Below are 17,576 nucleotides of genomic sequence, written 5' to 3'. Positions count from 1 at the left end.
TAAGTGATTTCAGCTCTTGACCCACAAGCTTTATTTRACAGCCAGCTCCACTCTTCCAGCTCCMGCTCTTCGTGACTCCAGCACGGCCAGCTCCGGATGCTCCAGGTAAAAATTCAGCTCCAGCACACAGTCTCTAACCCAGCACCATTGGAACTCTCCAGGCTCTACAGGGATTCGAACACCAATCCCACTGTCCTCTTTAGGGCAACAATTTTTGTACCATTTGCAKTCTCAATCACAACCGCAACCTCTATATCACAGGCTCACACCCATTTCAGCTTAAGCTTTGCAATGCCTAGCGCTGAACYAGTCAATAGGCGCTGCTGGCCTCTCAGGTTCAATCTCACAGTGCCTTTAAAAGCTCCACACACAATCCAGCCCTCCACTGCCCATCCCGCCCCCAGTGTTTTAACCTTGAGTCCCACAGTCACTCCAGCTACACCTGCACATTCTCTGTCCCAGCCCCACATGTGTTTACAACACCCAGCCCTACCATATTTGTTTCAGCTCTGCTGCCTCAGCTCCAGCTCCTCAGCTCCTACTGCTCCAGCTTCTACCTGCAACCCGGGGCTGTTGAGAAATCACAAATTAGTTACTGTCATCACTTCATAGCTCTCTAGTAGAGACAATCACATCTACCACCGTGGGATCCCAGCTTGTGGGGCACGTGAGGCCTAAACTCCGACATGTACCTTCTCACCCCTACCACTTGCCTAAAAGGCCCCCTCCCCTTTCCCAGGCAGCACCAGGGCCTGGGAATGGCCACTGGGCCTCTGCTTCCCCATCCCAAAAAGGGGCCTTGGGCTGCTTCTCAGGCCCCAGAGCCCTCGGAGCCCCCACACCCTCCGCTGGTGCTTGCTACCACAGGGCAGGAGCTGGCAACCCCACAGGCACTTCCTGTAGTCCCTGAACTGCAGCTCCATCCCYTCCTCCYACGGGATTTATCCAGYTCCAGCCCCAGYACTTGTCCACATCACTTTGGGCCTGACTCTAGTCCCAAGGTCCATATTCCACACTCTGGGCCTTTGTCYACTATGGCCTCGGTGATTCAGCCCTAGCCATAGAAGTTTTAATTATCAAATATGTAGTAAAAGGTTCAACAGACTAAAACTAAAATAACGTAGTACTACAGTAATACAATATAAAATATAATATCAACAATATAATAGAAACAATATAATATAAACCAATTTAATAAATATAATATAAATATAACACAATACAGTACAAATATAAATACAATATAAAATGAGTACAATAATCAAGCAACCAGTTAAGAAAATAATAATTGGGAATTAAACAAAAGCATATTTTAAAACAATATCAAAACCAAACAAAAATAACACAACAAAACAAACCCACTCGCACAAAAACCAAAAGAAAAACACCGAAAAAAGTTTATTGCTTATGTTTTGGTACTTTAAAACCGAAACCCTCGTGAAGCACTTTCCCCCGGACCCGGTAGCAGCCGGTTCTCCAGGTGCCACCACCGCTACCCGAGCCTCGCAGGGCATAACCGGCGCCGCTGCCCCAAGACGGCGCCGGCCCCAGCTCCGGCACAGATTAACGCGGGAGTCGCGCCCGTGCTCACCGACGCTCCCCGGATCTGCAGCCGCGCTCCCCGGATCTGCAGCCGCGCTCCTCGGCTCGCGSMCCGGCACCTCCGCCCGCCGCTCCCAGTCCCACCGCCGCCGAACTGACGCCCCAAACCCACCCTGCGCACGGTATTTATACCCCGCGGCCGGGCCGGCCCAGCCAATCACAGCCCGACGCAGCGCCGGTCCGACCAATCCCAGCCCGCCCGTTTCCGCGACACCCTGCTGTCCCCTCAGGCCCGGCTCGCGCCGTCCGCGCTGCTCCGGATTCCGTTCCCACCCCGCCCCCTCCGTCCCGCGCCCCTTTCTCGGGKAGAACTCCCGCCCGAGACGTGAACGGGGAGCTCCCGCCCGCCCTTCCCGGGCCCCAACAGCACCTGCCGGGGCTGCGGCAGCGGGGTCGCGGCTCCCGAAGCGGCGGCGGCGGCGGCGGCGGGAGCGGCGCCTCAGGCGAACGGGGACAGTGGCCGGGCTGAGGGCTGAGCTCGGCTGCGCCGCGCCCCGATTGAAAGGTCGTCTGTGATTGGGCAGCGCGGAGAAAGGCGGGCCGGGATTGGCGCGTTTTGGAGTCGCTCTCGGCCCCCCGCTCGCAATCCCCACGCCACGGCAGAGAGGGCCGGAGCGGGAATGTGCAGTTCAGAGCCGAGGCTGAAGCTTCACGGGCCTCGGCCTGAAATAAACAATGTATTCTTCATAGTTCTTCATTCAGGTTACTCACTCTGAGGAATATGGGAGTTATTTAGATTAGACTCCCTCACGGTTGCCCTGATGCTGTCCAGGAGCCGGTAGGAAAAGCGGTCCGAGCTCCTGGCAGTCGGAGGATGTTTTCCCCTAGAGCGGATGCAAATGCCGTCCGACGGTCTGATCGGGACGGATCTGCTCCTGCCTTCTGCCGGGGAAAGAATGTTTTCAGTCGATTCAGATTAGATTCCGGTAGCCTCGTCTCCCGGACGTCCCCTCGGGAGCCYGTCCGCTGTCCCGTGCCTGCCGCTCTCGATTCCCGCCCGGTCGGCGCAAACTGCGCCGACGAATTTGTACGGCTCTTCGACCAAAAGGTTCGGACCCTAAGTTCGGTCCTGTGCCGGGAAGAGGGGAAAGAGTTTTCTCCCTTTTCTCCCTTCTCTACCCGTTTTTGGGTATTTTACGGCGTTTTCAGTGGCAATGGATAAATGCATTCGAAGATTTTTTACTATTACCAAATTCAGGTATTTTGGTTTGAAAGAAAACCAAGAGAAGACCACATAGGTGGTAATTCCATTTTAATAGTCTCCAAATCTCCAGTGTTTGAAAGGAAAATTAATAGTCTAAATGTGGCTATATACAGCCATTGCCAGTAGAAGCGGTGTTAAGTCAGCTTCTCAACAATGCTTTTTAGTATTTTTTGGGAAAAACATTCGGCCTAAAACTTCTTATCTGTAAGTTCCTGGGGGTTATGGGACATGGAACCTGACATTCAGTGAATTACATGGGAACTGCAGCTTAGAGTTACTCGATGTCTTCTGGCCTCACGGGATGAGGCAGAGGTATAACCGATTTCTTCTCTGTGTCTCTGGAAAGAGCTTTTCTCATATCTAGAGCAAAAGGAAAAAAGTTATTATAGTAATGCAGTCATTACATACAAATGCGTATGAAATGAATTCTTCAATTAAAATAAGATCATTTTTAATCCAGAGAATTTCCTGGAATCTTAAGACTACCTCAAGTCACAGGGGACCGTAAGAACGAGACTCCCCGCTGCACGCGGGACTACCCGAAACTGCACCGTACGATCAGGGCCGTCGTCCACGCATTCCTCAAACTCTGACGGGCTTGGCGTCGTGACCGTTTACCCAGCAACGCCGTCGCAGTCACCGACCGTCCCCTCAAAGAGCCTTTCCCCAACGTCCCACGTGAACGTTCCCCRACACGGCTTTGCTCCGTCTCCTCATGTCCCGTCACTGGGCACCGGAGAGAGGAGATCGATGCCTGCCTCTGCCGCTGCCCTAGCTGAGGAAGTTAGTGACGAGGGCATGCCTCAGCTTTCTCTCTCCAAGTGGAACAAACCCGTGGATATCGACCGCTCCTCCTAAGTCTCGCCTCGAGACCTCTCACCGTCTCGGTCGTTCTCCTCGGGACATGCTAATAGTTTCGTGTCCTTAATGTTCGGTGGCAATCGTATAGACCGATATAAAACATTGCGTGAAACTCGGCCGAATGGAAAGGAAATGACGGGCTAAAGGGATAAATATATAAGTTAAGGCACCCGTAACAATGGCGGGTGTCTGTCCGTAGCCCTCGTATTTTGCAGCGCTCCTCCGTATCAAATATGGAGCACGAGAACAGAAACGATACGCGGCACGGCCGAGTAACGCTTTGGGAGGATACTTAAAAGAAGAAAAGATCTAGAAAGAGGAAGCACCTGGTAGTTCACTTTTGTAAATGGAGTTAACATTAACACGCTTGAATTTCCACGTTCCTTCGTTTCGAACGGAACGTGTCGCCTGACTCTCCACCGCCGTTGACCGCGGACGCTTGTTAATTTGTAGTTAGTCATATCAGAAAAACAAAATTTCAAGTCCTTGTTATGGGATGAAAGGAAGAAAGGGCTGCCATTCCTTCCTGTTTCCTCTTGTTCTGGAGTTGATTTTGTCAGAGACACTACAAAATGTGTAAACGGCAAGATTAAGTTTTGTAAAAGTAGGATTTTTCTCTAGTAAAAAATCCTTGAGAAAGGGTAGAAAAATCCCACTAATCAGCAACTATCTGAAATTGTTTCCTGTACCAAAATAAATAATAATAGTCTTACAAATGTGCCCAGGAACCCTTGACATGAGAATCGTTCCATTTGACTCGAAACAGAACGAAAACTTACCGTAAGCGTCTTCGTCTGGCTCTCCGCTGCTAGCGGAGTAGTACTCTAATACCGTCCGGTACACACTGTAGCCTAGTTGCTTATACATATTCACGGCAACCTGATTTGACACTCTCACGAAGAGATCGACAAAAAATCCACCTTTTCTTTAGAAGGGAAGGAAAAAAACCAAACAAATGAATAAACAAAACCACATTAAGAAATAGTAGGTAATGTAGCTCTAAATAACTAGTAATAAAATGTGATCAAACCGAAGCAAGTCTGACGCAGTACACTAACCAAACCTCTTTCACAATGTAATAACAGATACGCTCCTTTACTGAGGGAAAACCGAAGTACGGACACGGATTTCATTTTATTTTTGTCACGCCGCCCATCGCGCCAATCGGCGGGATCAAAAATACGAATGGAAAGAACCAGATGAGCTAAACGCCCGCGCGGGCCCGTATCCACGTGACACGATTTTTTTTTTTTTTTTTTTAAATCCGCATTTTAGATCGACTGGATTAGGAGGAGCGGAATCGGTCGCAACATTCAATTGTCCGAGAGGAGATAGGCCCTCGACCTCACGAGGCAATTTTTTCAAAACATCGTACTATTTTCCAGCTTTATCGATCGTAGCAGGGTTGCCCTACTGGAGTCGGTTAAGGACAGTTCCCAGTGGGTTCATCTGACGCTAAATTAAATTCTCTCGGGTACGAATAACCGAGCGCGGGATGGCACGTAAGCTAAGGTATTGTCTGCGGAACAAAATTTGTTCGAGATTGTGCCCGAGGGCATTGTGCAAAGCTCATAATCATGAAAGATTACGTTATAGGCCCTCGAGGAATCAGCGCCGATGTTTCACAAAACTCTTTTCCTGTCGAGAACTGTTCCTTCGCGCACTATCTCTGCTGGAATTYGGGCTAAGTTCTCCTCACTCTGGCAAGTTAGCTTTCAGAGAAACCTTGAGATTCTAAACTGCTAAGCAACTTTCGTAACTCTTTTTCTCCAGCAATGAGGAATTTCAGAAAATCAGAACACTACGTACAGCRAAATTCTGCACGTGAACCAGGGACAAAGGTCTGTAGAAATACTACTTTCAAATATTACTTTCAAAGATAAATGTAAAGATAGACATACAACTCACTTTTCTGAAATTTCTTCCAATAGCTCCATCAGTTTAGCAGCCAAACCCAGCCGTCGAAATTCTGGCGCAACGGAGAGAGCGGTAACGTGTCCATGCCATTCTTCCCTAGCCACGGAGCCTTCGGCTTTGCCCATGACTGCGAATGTACGGAGAATCAGCTCGGCGGCGCCTTTGGAATAACGCGCTGCCCGCGGCCGGACGACTTCGCAAGGGGAATGAGCCGTGGATGAACRAACATTACGATGATTGCGGGGTAAAGGCTCAAACGGGGATGTCTACCTTATCGCTCTATGACGTCACAGCCACTAAAAATGTCATTTTGCTCAAATATTACAGCAGTTTCTTCACTAGTGTAAAAAGCCTGAGCAAGTTTGAAAGCTCCTTGTAGGAGCTGACTTCTAAATGCAAACTTTAGGCGATTCCCACGAGTCTTTCACTGAACCGAAATGTAACATCTGACTAAAATAATAATGGAGGAGCACGGGGCTAGAAACTCAAAACCGCCATCCCAGCGACTATTTGAGACCTTTGGCGATTATGGGGAAATAGAGCTTGGGAAGCTTTGCCGATCTGGCAACAGAAAGCTAAGGTCCCACAAACAMGATGTGGTTAAGAGAAAAAAAGAAAGAAGCGGAGGTGGGCATGGTATTTTGGGGGGCCTCTTTCCAGTTACTCTCCTCTCTACACCGGGCCAATCCAATGATAGTTTATTAATGAACTTTCACGTTTCTGCACACACTTTTACAGATATCGCGGTAACTGCTAATAAGCAATCACCGTRGTGGGCAAGGAGAAATGCTCTATACCCCACACATACTATCAGCTTCAATATGTGAAATACTTAATTTCCCGGGTCCCTGCAAAAACAGTTACTCTACAGTTACTCGCCCCGCCTCCTGGCAGTTCTCTTTGGTGTGATTTCTCAAACACACAAATATTCCACAGCCATTCGGGAAATGACATCCGGGCTCAGAGCTTTCCCTTACGGGGCAGTGCAAAATGCGAGCCTAGCGCTTTCGCTGGCTGTGTGGAGGGAATGTAGGAACTCGATTCCAGATTACAGAAATATCCATTCGCCGAGACCGAGTGGATGTCACCGCGACCGAGGCCCCTCGCTGCGCTGGGAACACCAAACTGGACGCTGCTGCCGTGAGTCCTACATAATACCCTAAGGCATTTAAGAAAGGGGAAGATGTAACGCAACGTTCCCCTTCCACGCTCGGAAAACGCGAGGAGTAAGAAATTGGTATTTGGTAAACGCGAGGAGTAAGAAAAGCTGCCGCGTTATAATCCCCGGAACAAACAACCAAGGGAAACGTTTCCGCCGGAACAGTCGGAACTCACTGTAACCCATCAGCTCCCCGCCGGGCGCCTCGGCGACGATGAAATACTCGGGCCAGTGGGCGAGGTATTGCAAGTAGAAGGGAATGCCGTACTGGGCGCTCGGTTAAGGAGCAACTGCGGCAGCTGCCGGCTGCGCCGCCCGCGCACGGCCCCGCGCCCCATCCCCGGCGGAAAGGATACGGTCTCGGTCAGCGGGTCCAAGTTGCTGTAGGGGAAGAGAGAGCGGCGCTCGCCACCGGCTCGGGCCCGCCCGGCCGGCGGAGCGCCCCGAACCCCCGCGGGGTGGGGAAGCGCGCAGGGGCTCGGGGAGCAGGGAGAGGGGACGGCCGGTGCTCACATGTTGTTGAATCGGAAGAGGTCGTCGCAGGTGAAGGCGCGAAGCGTTGTCATGATGATGACGGTAATGACGACGGTGCGGGTGACGATGATGCTGCTGCCCCGGAAGCGTTCCCGCGCCCAAGGGCAACTTTTTCTATGGAAAGGGGGCAGAGGGGGCGCCCCCGCCCCCTCCACAGCCCCGCCCCGCCTCGCCGAACCTCCCCGACCTGGCTCTGCCCGAGACCCGCCGCCGCGGGCGGTGCCGAGCGGGATTCCGGACCGAGGAGAGCCGGCGGGSGGCAAAGCCGAGCCGACCCGTAGCGGAGCGAGGCGCGGTGGGGCGGGGCCAGGGGAGGTGCTCGGAGCTTATGCCGCTCCACCCCGAGCACACGTAGACTMTACGCGACCGTAATACGCAAGACTACCGTACGCAGAAAAAACAGCTCTGCCTCTGGAAAGATGCCGCTGCACGAGGCCGGACACAGGCTGGAACTGCCGTGCCCGGCACACGCTCGCCTCGTGCGAAATGGGTCCCACGCTTGCTTTCAGCACCGAACTGTGACCGATCCTGAACGTCCTTCACCGCTGCGCTGACTTAAGCACCCCGCCCCGTCCCGCTCTGCGGTCTCTCTCCATCCCACTGACTCAGATCATTGGCCCTTCAACTTCGCTTTCATAGGGCTGCGGGTCAGAATCCATCCTCAACAAGAGCCGCATCGGTTTAACTGGGATGCTGCTGCAATCGGCAGGTGCCTTCTCATCACTTATAATAACAGTGCCGGAGGTCATGCGGGCCGACACCGACCTCTTCCACAAAAATACCGTCCACTATAGTGTATGATACTCTACTCGCCTGTTCTACGGTTTCTCCCGCGGCACCCAGACAAATAAAGAGGCAAGATGTCCACTGTGCCCGTAGGCATTCAGCTAGTGCTAAAACAAGTGCTAAAAGGTACTTCTGTTATCGTGACTGAAGCTAGTGCAGAAGCCGGTCATAGTTACAGTAGTCTTTGCTATTTTCAAATCAATTCCCAATATTGTAGCCTACACCAGTAGTTTCTATTTGGTGAGTTTGGTTTTTTATTTTAAACTACTGCACATCAATTTATAGTTCTGCTAGTATGAACACTAGGTGGGCCAAATCTTGGGTGGCTATCTCTGCTGAGCAAAGTACAGGTGAAACATCTTTAGGCTTTACTTAGGCCCAAGTGCAGCGATTATCAGACTTCCTCCCCTTCGCCATTAGCTTTTACTATATATTACAAGTGGAATACCGTTCGGTCTCGGCGAGGACGTGTGGAATGTAAATGAAGAGGCCATTTTGGCACCTCCGTGAAGACAAAGAGGACTTTGCTCTTCAGAGAACAAGTATTTTCCAGAGCTAGTTTTATTTTCAATTACKCCATAATCGATTGTCAACAAAAATCATCTTAAAGGCTACAAAAGAAGGATTTTAACCCAGCAACAAATTTAGAATCAACTCTATGTTCGATTACAAGTCACTGTCCTATAGACCTTCTCTAGGATGCTTAATGTTAGCAAGTTTCACAATACGTACTCAATACATATGCCTTATTTCAAGTATCGGTGGATTTTTGTCTATTTTGTCACAAATAAATGAAGACATTTATATATTTAGAAGAACCATAATTATGGTTTTACTAGTAGCAGTTACTGTCAGAAGAGGCAGCTGTTTCTCAGTATAGAAAAGTGATGGCAAACACAAACAGGAAGAATTAAAACCACAACAGTATGGCATTAAGTGCACGGCTTAAGTAGGATTTTGTCGGTGGGGTTGTTTTTTTTTAACTCTTCTTTTAAGGTGCTTTGCGTGATTCACCATCAAAAGAGGCCCGTGTAAAGAGCTGATATTACAGGAATAGAAAAATTAGTCATTCACACAAACCGATTTGAATTGGGAAAAAACCTAGCAACAACAACAAAAAAAAAAAAAACCAACCAAAAAAAACCCAAACAAAACAAAAGCGCCAAGGGCTGTATATTGAGATACAGATCTGAAATGTTTGACATCTTAGAATATAACTAAAGAACATGTTACACTCAGATTATAAGAACCAGACTGTTTCAATACCATTTATAAAGTGACAAAGTCCCCAGCAAAGCTATTGCCTTACTTCCATAATGTAAACACATCTGAAAGAAGAATATGCTGACAGTTTCACAGATGAGATTATAAATCAGTACAACCAAAATGACTGGTCATATAAACCTTTTGTCTCTACAAAGCTTAGCTTACAAGCTCAGGCTGTACATTTATTCTTCGAAGGACATCTTCTGGCATACAAAAGACGGGATTGACAGCCTTAATTTGTTCTTCTCCTAATAAAGAGAGTCCAGCAATTCCAAATAACGTGTGAAACGGATCCACCTGGGAGAGAAAAGAAAGCTCGTGTCCACTGCCAAAAGTCGATCGGGGTTCCGCTCGTGTGGAATGAAACTTTCGTTGGCTAGCAACGGGACCGAAAATCTCCGTGGGCGCGGAAGACGATACACCAAAAAACCCCCCCACCAAACACGGTGCCTTTACATAGATCTTCCAAGCGGTCTCGTGAGAAATGGTTTGTGTCACGTGCGTTATAGGAAGCGAACTAGATTTTGTAAGGAGTGACAACTGACTTCACCGGGGGACACGAGGGCATTGTAAAGTGTGCGCTCCCCAAGTACGCCTTCAATGGCAATTCTGCCCTTTTCTTCCTTCGGAGTAAACCGCAGCCTCTACAAAACCTACCTGGATCGTGAGTTGAGTTAAACGCAAACAAAAAAGCCTTATTTTCCCTTTGATTTTTTCAAATATGTGTATTTTGTTCAGAAAAAAATATTATTTACCATATCTCCCGGTCTGTCAGCGAATCCTCCGGTCTCCTCATCCTGGCAAGCCAAAATAAAGGAGCGCAGTTTCTCTCTGTCGATCCACTGTATCCTTCCGATCATCTTCAAAGACGCCAGCACCCACCACGAATAACATACGTCAGGTAACTGCAAGCAGAGAGGTGGACRAATATATTATTTGGTTTTAAAAATAACATTGCAAATTTTACTGGTAATTCTGCCGGTAATGTAATTTTACTGGTAATGTGCCGTCATAATACTGTTGCACGGACACAACGCTTAAGAGTACTTTTGGAGTAAAAGAGAGTTTCTCGATGAAGTCTCCTTTCAGGGCTTCTGTTTCCAGGAAGGGAAAGTATCTTTCTCAAACCTTCCCTTCTTSAAGAAACAAGGCCACAAGAATATGACTTTTAAAGACCTCACTTTCTGTGCCAGAGGCTGAGAAACCACAGCGCTTTCTTCAGGAGGAAATACAAAGAATTTATCAGCTATTTGTATTTGGCGGGGGGTGGAGAGGAGCAGCAGGGGATGCTTAATTATCTATTTGCTAGAGATTATTCCAGTTTACATGATTTCCTAGTGTGATGTGGAACACCATGACACTCGGGATTTACATCCAGCAATTTTTGTACACATCCCATAGAAAAGATCATTCCCAAAGTCAGAAAACTCTCGAGACCCCGTTTAATACGGTAACGGTTTAAGTGGTCGGCGATACATCCTTCAGCGCATGTAGTTTCCTATGCAGAGGGCTCAAACTAAGCCTAGCTAAGGACTGCGTGACAAGTGTCTGTAACAAAATTWAAAAGCAAGATGAAAGCCTAACTTTTTTTGAAATGTTTACTGAATATCTTATAGAAGTCATGATATTTTACAGAACCAGTTCAGCTTTAGTCAAGTCTGAACAAAGAAAAGAAGCCACGTGATACCTTCTCCGGTCGTCCGTTGAGACCTCCGGAGGGTAACTGACGTTCGCAAAGCCACCAACCCAGCAAGTCGACGTTTATTTGATGCAACTGGTCTGTTATTGCCAGAAATCCTGTGCAACAATAGATCTAAAATTACAGATATAAATTTTTTTGTGTATTTAGAAACTAARTATAGTTTGGCAGACTAAAAGCAGAAAGATCTCAAGGCAGCAATACGGTCACGTAAACAACGCAAAATAAGCGCACGCACATTTCGASTTTTAGTTTTAATGACTTTTTCACTTTTCCCATAGGAAAATTGCTATCGTTACAGTTGCTTTTGTCAAAAATTACCGAAAACACGATTCTATTACGTAGTGGTAATATTTTACCGACGTAAGACATTAATGCAAGGTTTGGAAAGCGCTCCTAGGAGATCTGMGACGGAACCGTACAATTTTAAGAACACAGACTCTCGAGCCAGAGCGGTCAAACCGATTTCTGCAGGCCGCGGGTGGCCTTTTTCAAAATTTTGCAACCGGTCTGCGGTTTGTTCCTGTACCTGCTTCTTACCCCAATGCTTGCAGAGAATCAAGACCAAATGAATTCCCTAGCAGAAACAGGCTGTACAAGAGGTATATCAATTGCTATCGGCGATACATGTTGTAAAGAAGCATTAGAAATATGTGATGCTTGCTTATTTAAAATATTTCCATAGAAAGAAAAACTCACCTGTCCCGCGTGTGATTCAGAACCCGGTCTACAACCAAATCCTCCATCGAAGTTCATACAGGACAAAACGAATTCTACTGCTTTTCCCACATCGATAGCATCCAGCTTTCCCTGAAAGTCAGAAAATAACTAATGCACTTGATACTCTATCAAGCTCATCTACTATAGAAACTTGAGCCATAGCAAAGAGAAGATTCTTTACTTGTGCAAGTGATGGTTTAGGACTTACCAGAAGTGCAAGAGTTGCTGCAGCACAGAAAGAGAACCTCGTATCTACTTCTCCTATAACGTGGGGAGTAAGGAATGAAATAAGATTATTTTTTCAACAAACATATATTTAAATCACTACTGCAAGTATGGAACAAAATATTAAAAGACTAGGTTCTACACTGRACAAAAAGAAATCAACTTAAAAAATCCCTCCATACAAATAGTGTTCCGGCTTATTAATTATTTCCCGSGAATTTAGAAAATGTACATTACCATCTGTATGTTTTACTGCGCACGAAAGTCAACAGCTCATTTAAAGCTCGACATAAATCTCCAAATCAACTAGTGATAATTTACAAACAACTGTTTTAGAGTTTATCTGTAGTGCTCTAGAGAAAAGGGAAATGATGCAAAAATAATCAGACAACTCTTACTCTGCCTTAAACCCAGGCAGGAGTAGTAGCTGTTTTTTATTTTAGAGGAAAACTAATGAAAAGTTACACAGTTTCTTTAGTACATTTGTACCTGGATGCAAAACCAAAGCCACCACGCCTGTAACAGAATGATTGCTTGTCAAGTCCAATGTAACTCTCGTAGCACAAACTCCGAGCGATTGATACTTGAAATCGCAATTTAAAATTGAGCTGCGATCATTTCTTGTCAAACTTATGCGAGCCTTCTCTTCTTAAGAAATTCAGAGGCTGAAACGCATAAACCGAACGCGTGCTGCGCGATCCTACGTCAGGTATCGCCCTCCTTCGTCTGCGCTTCTCAGAAATAACGTCGATCTGCCGTGCGATCGGTATGCTCGTAATGACGCTTTAACAAAAAGGCCGCAGCAAACTATGAACCCATTTAACACAGAACATATCATCTACCTTTACGGTGGCATACATCTACCGCTAAGATATCAATTGCCTAATTTTACCCAGACGAGAAYGCGAGTGATACGCGATGGATTTTGTTAAAATTTAGGTCTTTCGTGGTGATAAATACTTTGAGAGTAACTAAATATCGATGTCACGGCGTAGAAATGCCACGTTTGTTCATAAAGAACCTCTATGCGGAAACAAAATCGGTATTAACGGAAGTTCTTGAGTACAAACCCAGTTTTTCTCACTCTCGCGTAGTGAAAAATCTTTTTGCAGTTGACAAGGATGTGATCATTACTGATGTAGATCGTTACTGACTACCGTAATATAGTGAGTGTACGACATTCCTTATGGAACGGCTTATCTAGTATATCAAAGTACCGTTAAGTTGCGAATGCACAGAGGTTTTCTTCTTTAAGAACCAGACACTTTATTCTTAAAACAAGAAYGGAACTGGAGTTTAGAATATTCACGAAAGGAATGAAACGTAACTCTGTCCTTTACAAATCCTTCTTTTTCCTAACTCCGAAAATAAAGTGTTCACGTACGATACCTATGCAAATAGACCATCCAAGGAAACTTACGTCTACGGACTTAGACATGTCAACCTAGACGCTACATTTAAAAGATCTAAAAATTACCCCATTCATCTCCAGCAAATGATCCATCTTCTTTCTGCAAGCTCTGTATATATTCAACTATTTTATTCACATCAACAACATGGAGACTATCATATAAGATAAGAATCTGGGGAGAAAAAAAAAAGACACAGTAATAAGAATGTGAGGAAAGCAAAAACACCCGGTAACAATCAAAGAGAAGGAAAAATTTTAAAACTTCATTTCTTAGCAAAAAAAAAAAAAAGTATTTCTAAAAGATTTAATTGACTCCAAATACTATTTGGTATAGTTTATTAAATAAACTTTTTTCCACTTTAGCAGTTAATCTCTGTACGGTAGATTATGTCTGTCTAAACACTTGATGAAATTGTCCAAGGGAAATGCAGACAATTCAAGCTGAACTCTTTYGTGCCTTGCTACTTTCCATTGTGGAAGTATCCTTTCAAAAACGCAATCAGGTTTATTAGTTTCACATTAGGGATACGCAGAACAGAGATTCGATTAGGGTTAATATCGTAATGGGACAATGACGCCTCGGACGTACGGATTTGTAGTTTTGYGCTGCAGCTACTCGGATATGCGTACGTCAAGCGGCTAGATATAAATCCACTTATAGCGCAAGCTTGTCAGCAATTATTAGTTTTAAATATTGGATTAGATTTTTGAATAACAATATTTTTAAAAAAAACAAAAAACAACCAGTTGAAACTAAGCGATATTACGGTGCCAATCCTGAAAAACACTGGACACTACACTATGACTTTAAATCCAGTTAGCCGGGATCTTTGGTTTCATAAAATTGCATAAAATAGAAAAATTTAAAAAATTGTTCAACTCCAACAGAATATATATAATCACAGTATGCCCCTTAAATGCAAATCTGAACAAATAACTATTAACTGTGATCACAAGAACACGTGATGTAACTCTTTCAGCATCCTGGATATGTAGATAGGACTAAACAGTGTTCACTAAGACCATGCACGCTCATTAAGATATGCCAGTTAAGTTTACCGCAAAAATTTTACGTCGGCGTTTGTGAGCGCTTTTTCGGTTGCACGACTAGAGTTAAATTCAATTAACGTGAAAACAGTATCTCCTTGATACTTAGTATTTTAAACATCAAGTATACCTTTAAAAAGTAACCTCTCTAATGTGCAAAGTAACAACCTCAAATAGTACCCCCCTCTTACTGAATTGGAATTTGTGAAAGGAGTCAGATTGGGCTGTTTGGAAAATTCAGACATCACCGCATAAAGAAACTTTCATTTCCTGGTTCTCGGGGTTCGGAGTAATTCTAGCGCTAAAGCGGCAATATATATCAAACTTAGAGAATTCTGTCCTACCTAAGGGGTTGCAACCCGGTACCTTAAATACAGCGTAGCCTCTGCCTACAAAAGACTGCCGTATTATTTATTTGTAATGCCATTAAAATATTTTGTTCACGAGACAGAATGAGAGATGCACAATGCGAGCAATGGAGCTAATTGTTCAGACGTGTTTGAAACTTTTCAGTACGTTTTCACACAATGGTTTGCATGAGAAGAACAAAACAAAACAAAAACCAGAACAAAACAAAAAACAGGCACAAGCAATAGTGAGAAAAYATGTCTATAATGGACACAGTTGCAGTGAAAAAATAAGATGCACCAAAAAAATACATATAAGGGTCAACACACTACTGTATTTTTTAAGTTATACACCCCAAAACACCTGGATAAAAATAAAACCAAAATTTTACTCTTACTCCGGTCACGTGTATCTTTCACCCCAATGTACACTAAGAAGAATTTATAAAATCCAAAATTATCTACTAAATACTCCGGTAAAATTTGTAGCTAAGATAACTTACCAAACTGGTAACAGAACGAAGTAACMGTTAACTGACCACTAAAAATGAAACATTCCCAAATATGACAATTTTGAGAAAGTCATACAGGTCAATCCTGAGGTTCTGACCATCAGATTTTTTTAATAAGGTACTTAAATATGTCCTCTTGGCTTCCGACAGTAACTGGTTCATACATCTGCAGTCATCAAAATCTTACTCACGAACACCTTTTTCTAAAACTACCCTGTTACACTTACCTGGACAGCACTGAGGGTATACAGAAGATGAGGATCGTGACCTATGCTGGCACTTATTCCACCGCATTCGTGTTGACACGATTTGATGAAGGACAGAATTTCTTCTTTGTTCATTCGGTGCAGCTGCCCCATGAGATCCATTGCTGTCAGTCCCCAGTACACACCACTCATCCTCAAATACTCCGACATACAATATTCCTAAACAATGCATTACTTTAGCTCTCGATCAGATAAACACACCATCAATATAGAGCAGTGAAAATACATAGTTAACTTTCACAAATAGTTTCTAGTTAGTCCACCATCTTCCATCCGTTCGCTTAGCAACTGACCGCCTATCAGCCGCTCACAGATCTTCTGTATGTGGTGCGCACACAGACGCTCGTACGCACAGGAAAATGTATATGTATGTATCTATACGTAGCACGCTACACTCCCTTCCTCTGTGTATTTCTGTAGTTCAAAGCATCGAGCTCAATGTCAAATTAGGCATGTGCAGGTAGCTCGGCACCGATTCACATCATCGCTTACCATCTTGACATTCAAATAACCCCTCAAAYCGCCACCCCAACTAGTCTCAAAAAATAACAACTCTAGTATTTCCAAGTGCCAAAACCCTCACAATCTGAAATGGCACTAGGAAGTGAAATTTGGTATTGAATGTTTTACACTGATTATGTGACCTACAGGACATAAAGATTATTTTCTACGTGCAGTACGATCAAAAGTAATAATGCTTGGAGTACTTTCTTGAACGGTAAAGRTAACTGCAACTTTTCTTCATGTAGGCAGTTATTGACAATTTTCACCTGCCGTAAGTGGAATCTCGTTGTTGTGGGCTACATCCAATCACTTATAACATCGATGCTAGTTGTCCCATCGAAAGAGTAACATGCAAACRCACCCCTACTTGTGCATTCTAGTGGATGAAGAAGCAAGCAGCTTGTTTCTCAGGTCTCAGAGTAATTCTAGAGCTAAAATTATAATCTTCAAATTTATACTCAGATAATACATGCCAAAACTCATCACAGACCTAGAGAAATAACAAAGACATCTCTATTTTACACTTTGGATTGCAGGGTAAAAAACCGTTAGCTTTTCAACATGCATTTAAACCCCTAACTCTAAGCCAATAAATAAAGGTTATTATCACTGTGAACAAAACCAGAGCTGTACTGAAACAAACTGATACCTACATAATCATCTTTCTTCGTTCCATACGAAGCTATATAATCCGCATGTTTTTCTGAAAGTAATGTGCTTGGGGCATCGGGTTTTATTACAACATCCTTTTGCGGTGTCCCCTGTAAAACAAGTCAGTTGCAATGTCCAGTCAAAACGTGTTAGCAACGTGGTATAATTTAGTCAAAACCGGTGACTGTGACTCTGGGGAAAAAAAAAGAAAAAAAAAAAAAATCTCTCTACCTATTCTGAGCCTAGCTCAGCTGGCGCATCTCACGCCATCACTGTTCAACCCGGTTAAACCCTTTCCCTGCAGAGGCTGCGAACCAAACCTTGCGATAATGCTAAGAACACCAGCTCGCCAGGAATAACCTGAAGCGCCAAACGAAGGACCCCTTCTCTGGCCCCGGCCCTGCCGCCCGGCGACCCCGGCCCCGCCAGGCTCGGCCCGGCCCGCGCGCTCCCGGGGCCGCGGTGGAGCCGGAAAAGCGAGCGCCACCCGCGGATCCAGTGCGACCCGCGTCCCCCCTAGTCCAGTAAAGCTGCGCGCTAGAAAACAACGCGTTCCCGCAGGGGAGACGAGCCCCAACGCGCCGGGGCCGCGGTACCCACCATGTTCCCCGCACGCACAGGAAGAGGCGGCGCACCGGACGGTGGCCGGGRGGGGCCTCGCCGCGCACGCCCGGGACCCGCTCGGGATCCGCCCGGCCGCGGCTGCGCAGAACCGGCCGGGACTCGGACTCGATGGTCCTCGTGGCTCCCTCCGAATTGGGCACACTCTGTGATTCTGAGTTTTAATATAAAGGATTCTAAATAAAAACTATCTTGCAAGTCACTGTTAAGGGAAAGCTACCATTTTCACTTGAAGTGATTCATC

General features: G+C 45.6%; 2 protein-coding genes and 1 non-coding gene across 4 annotated transcripts; all 3 read right to left on the bottom strand.

The window, feature by feature from the left end:
• Positions 1–2,821: 2,821 nt before the first annotated feature.
• On the bottom strand, positions 2,822–7,593 carry NAA20 (N-alpha-acetyltransferase 20, NatB catalytic subunit). 2 transcript variants are annotated; one of them, XM_057385418.1, is made up of 6 exons: positions 7,257–7,588; positions 7,100–7,124; positions 6,920–7,010; positions 5,576–5,711; positions 4,447–4,592; positions 2,822–3,166 (listed from the first exon to the last, which is right to left on the bottom strand). In XM_057385418.1, the coding sequence occupies exons 1-6, from the start codon at positions 7,307–7,309 to the stop codon at positions 3,081–3,083; spliced, it is 537 nt and encodes a 178-aa protein (XP_057241401.1). In that variant the 5' UTR covers positions 7,310–7,588; the 3' UTR covers positions 2,822–3,080. The 2 variants fall into 2 exon arrangements, with proteins under 2 accessions (XP_057241401.1, XP_057241399.1); XM_057385416.1 differs by lacking the exon at positions 2,822–3,166 and having other exon boundaries at positions 3,173–4,592; positions 7,257–7,593.
• Positions 7,594–8,606: 1,013 nt separating this feature from the next.
• On the bottom strand, positions 8,607–17,365 carry RABGGTB (Rab geranylgeranyltransferase subunit beta). The gene is made up of 9 exons (XM_057385415.1): positions 17,312–17,365; positions 16,714–16,821; positions 15,518–15,715; positions 13,451–13,556; positions 11,957–12,009; positions 11,728–11,838; positions 11,017–11,142; positions 10,085–10,234; positions 8,607–9,626 (listed from the first exon to the last, which is right to left on the bottom strand). Exons 1-9 carry the CDS (start codon positions 17,312–17,314, stop codon positions 9,486–9,488), a joined length of 996 nt encoding a protein of 331 aa, XP_057241398.1. The 5' UTR covers positions 17,315–17,365; the 3' UTR covers positions 8,607–9,485.
• On the bottom strand, positions 16,469–16,551 carry LOC130585090 (small nucleolar RNA SNORD45). The gene has a single exon (XR_008966558.1). It is a non-coding gene; the product is annotated as a small nucleolar RNA SNORD45 (small nucleolar RNA).
• Positions 17,366–17,576: the final 211 nt, after the last annotated feature.

The sequence above is a fragment of the Malurus melanocephalus genome, unplaced genomic scaffold, assembly GCF_030028575.1.
Source record: "Malurus melanocephalus ecotype Western Australia unplaced genomic scaffold, MMel_1.1 scaffold_824, whole genome shotgun sequence".
NCBI lineage: Eukaryota > Metazoa > Chordata > Aves > Passeriformes > Maluridae > Malurus > Malurus melanocephalus.
This window is presented reverse-complemented; position numbering and strand designations above follow the sequence as displayed.

What these genes read in the sequence shown, in the direction of transcription:
- RABGGTB (XM_057385415.1), bottom strand. An exon ending in CTGAATCACACGCGGGACAG is followed by an intron (nt 11,143 to 11,727) that starts GTGAGTTTTTCT and finishes CTGTAATTTTAG; the next exon opens with ATCTATTGTTGCACAGGATT. An exon ending in TCAACGGACGACCGGAGAAG is followed by an intron (nt 10,235 to 11,016) that starts GTATCACGTGGC and finishes CTCTGCTTGCAG; the next exon opens with TTACCTGACGTATGTTATTC.
- NAA20 (XM_057385416.1), bottom strand. Translation starts at nt 7,309, where the DNA reads ATGACAACGCTTCGCGCCTTCACCTGCGACGACCTCTTCCGATTCAAC. An exon ending in TGGACCCGCTGACCGAGACC is followed by an intron (nt 7,011 to 7,099) that starts GTATCCTTTCCG and finishes CCGAGCGCCCAG; the next exon opens with TACGGCATTCCCTTCTACTT. An exon ending in TTGGAAGAAATTTCAGAAAA is followed by an intron (nt 4,593 to 5,575) that starts GTGAGTTGTATG and finishes TCCCTTCTAAAG; the next exon opens with AAAAGGTGGATTTTTTGTCG.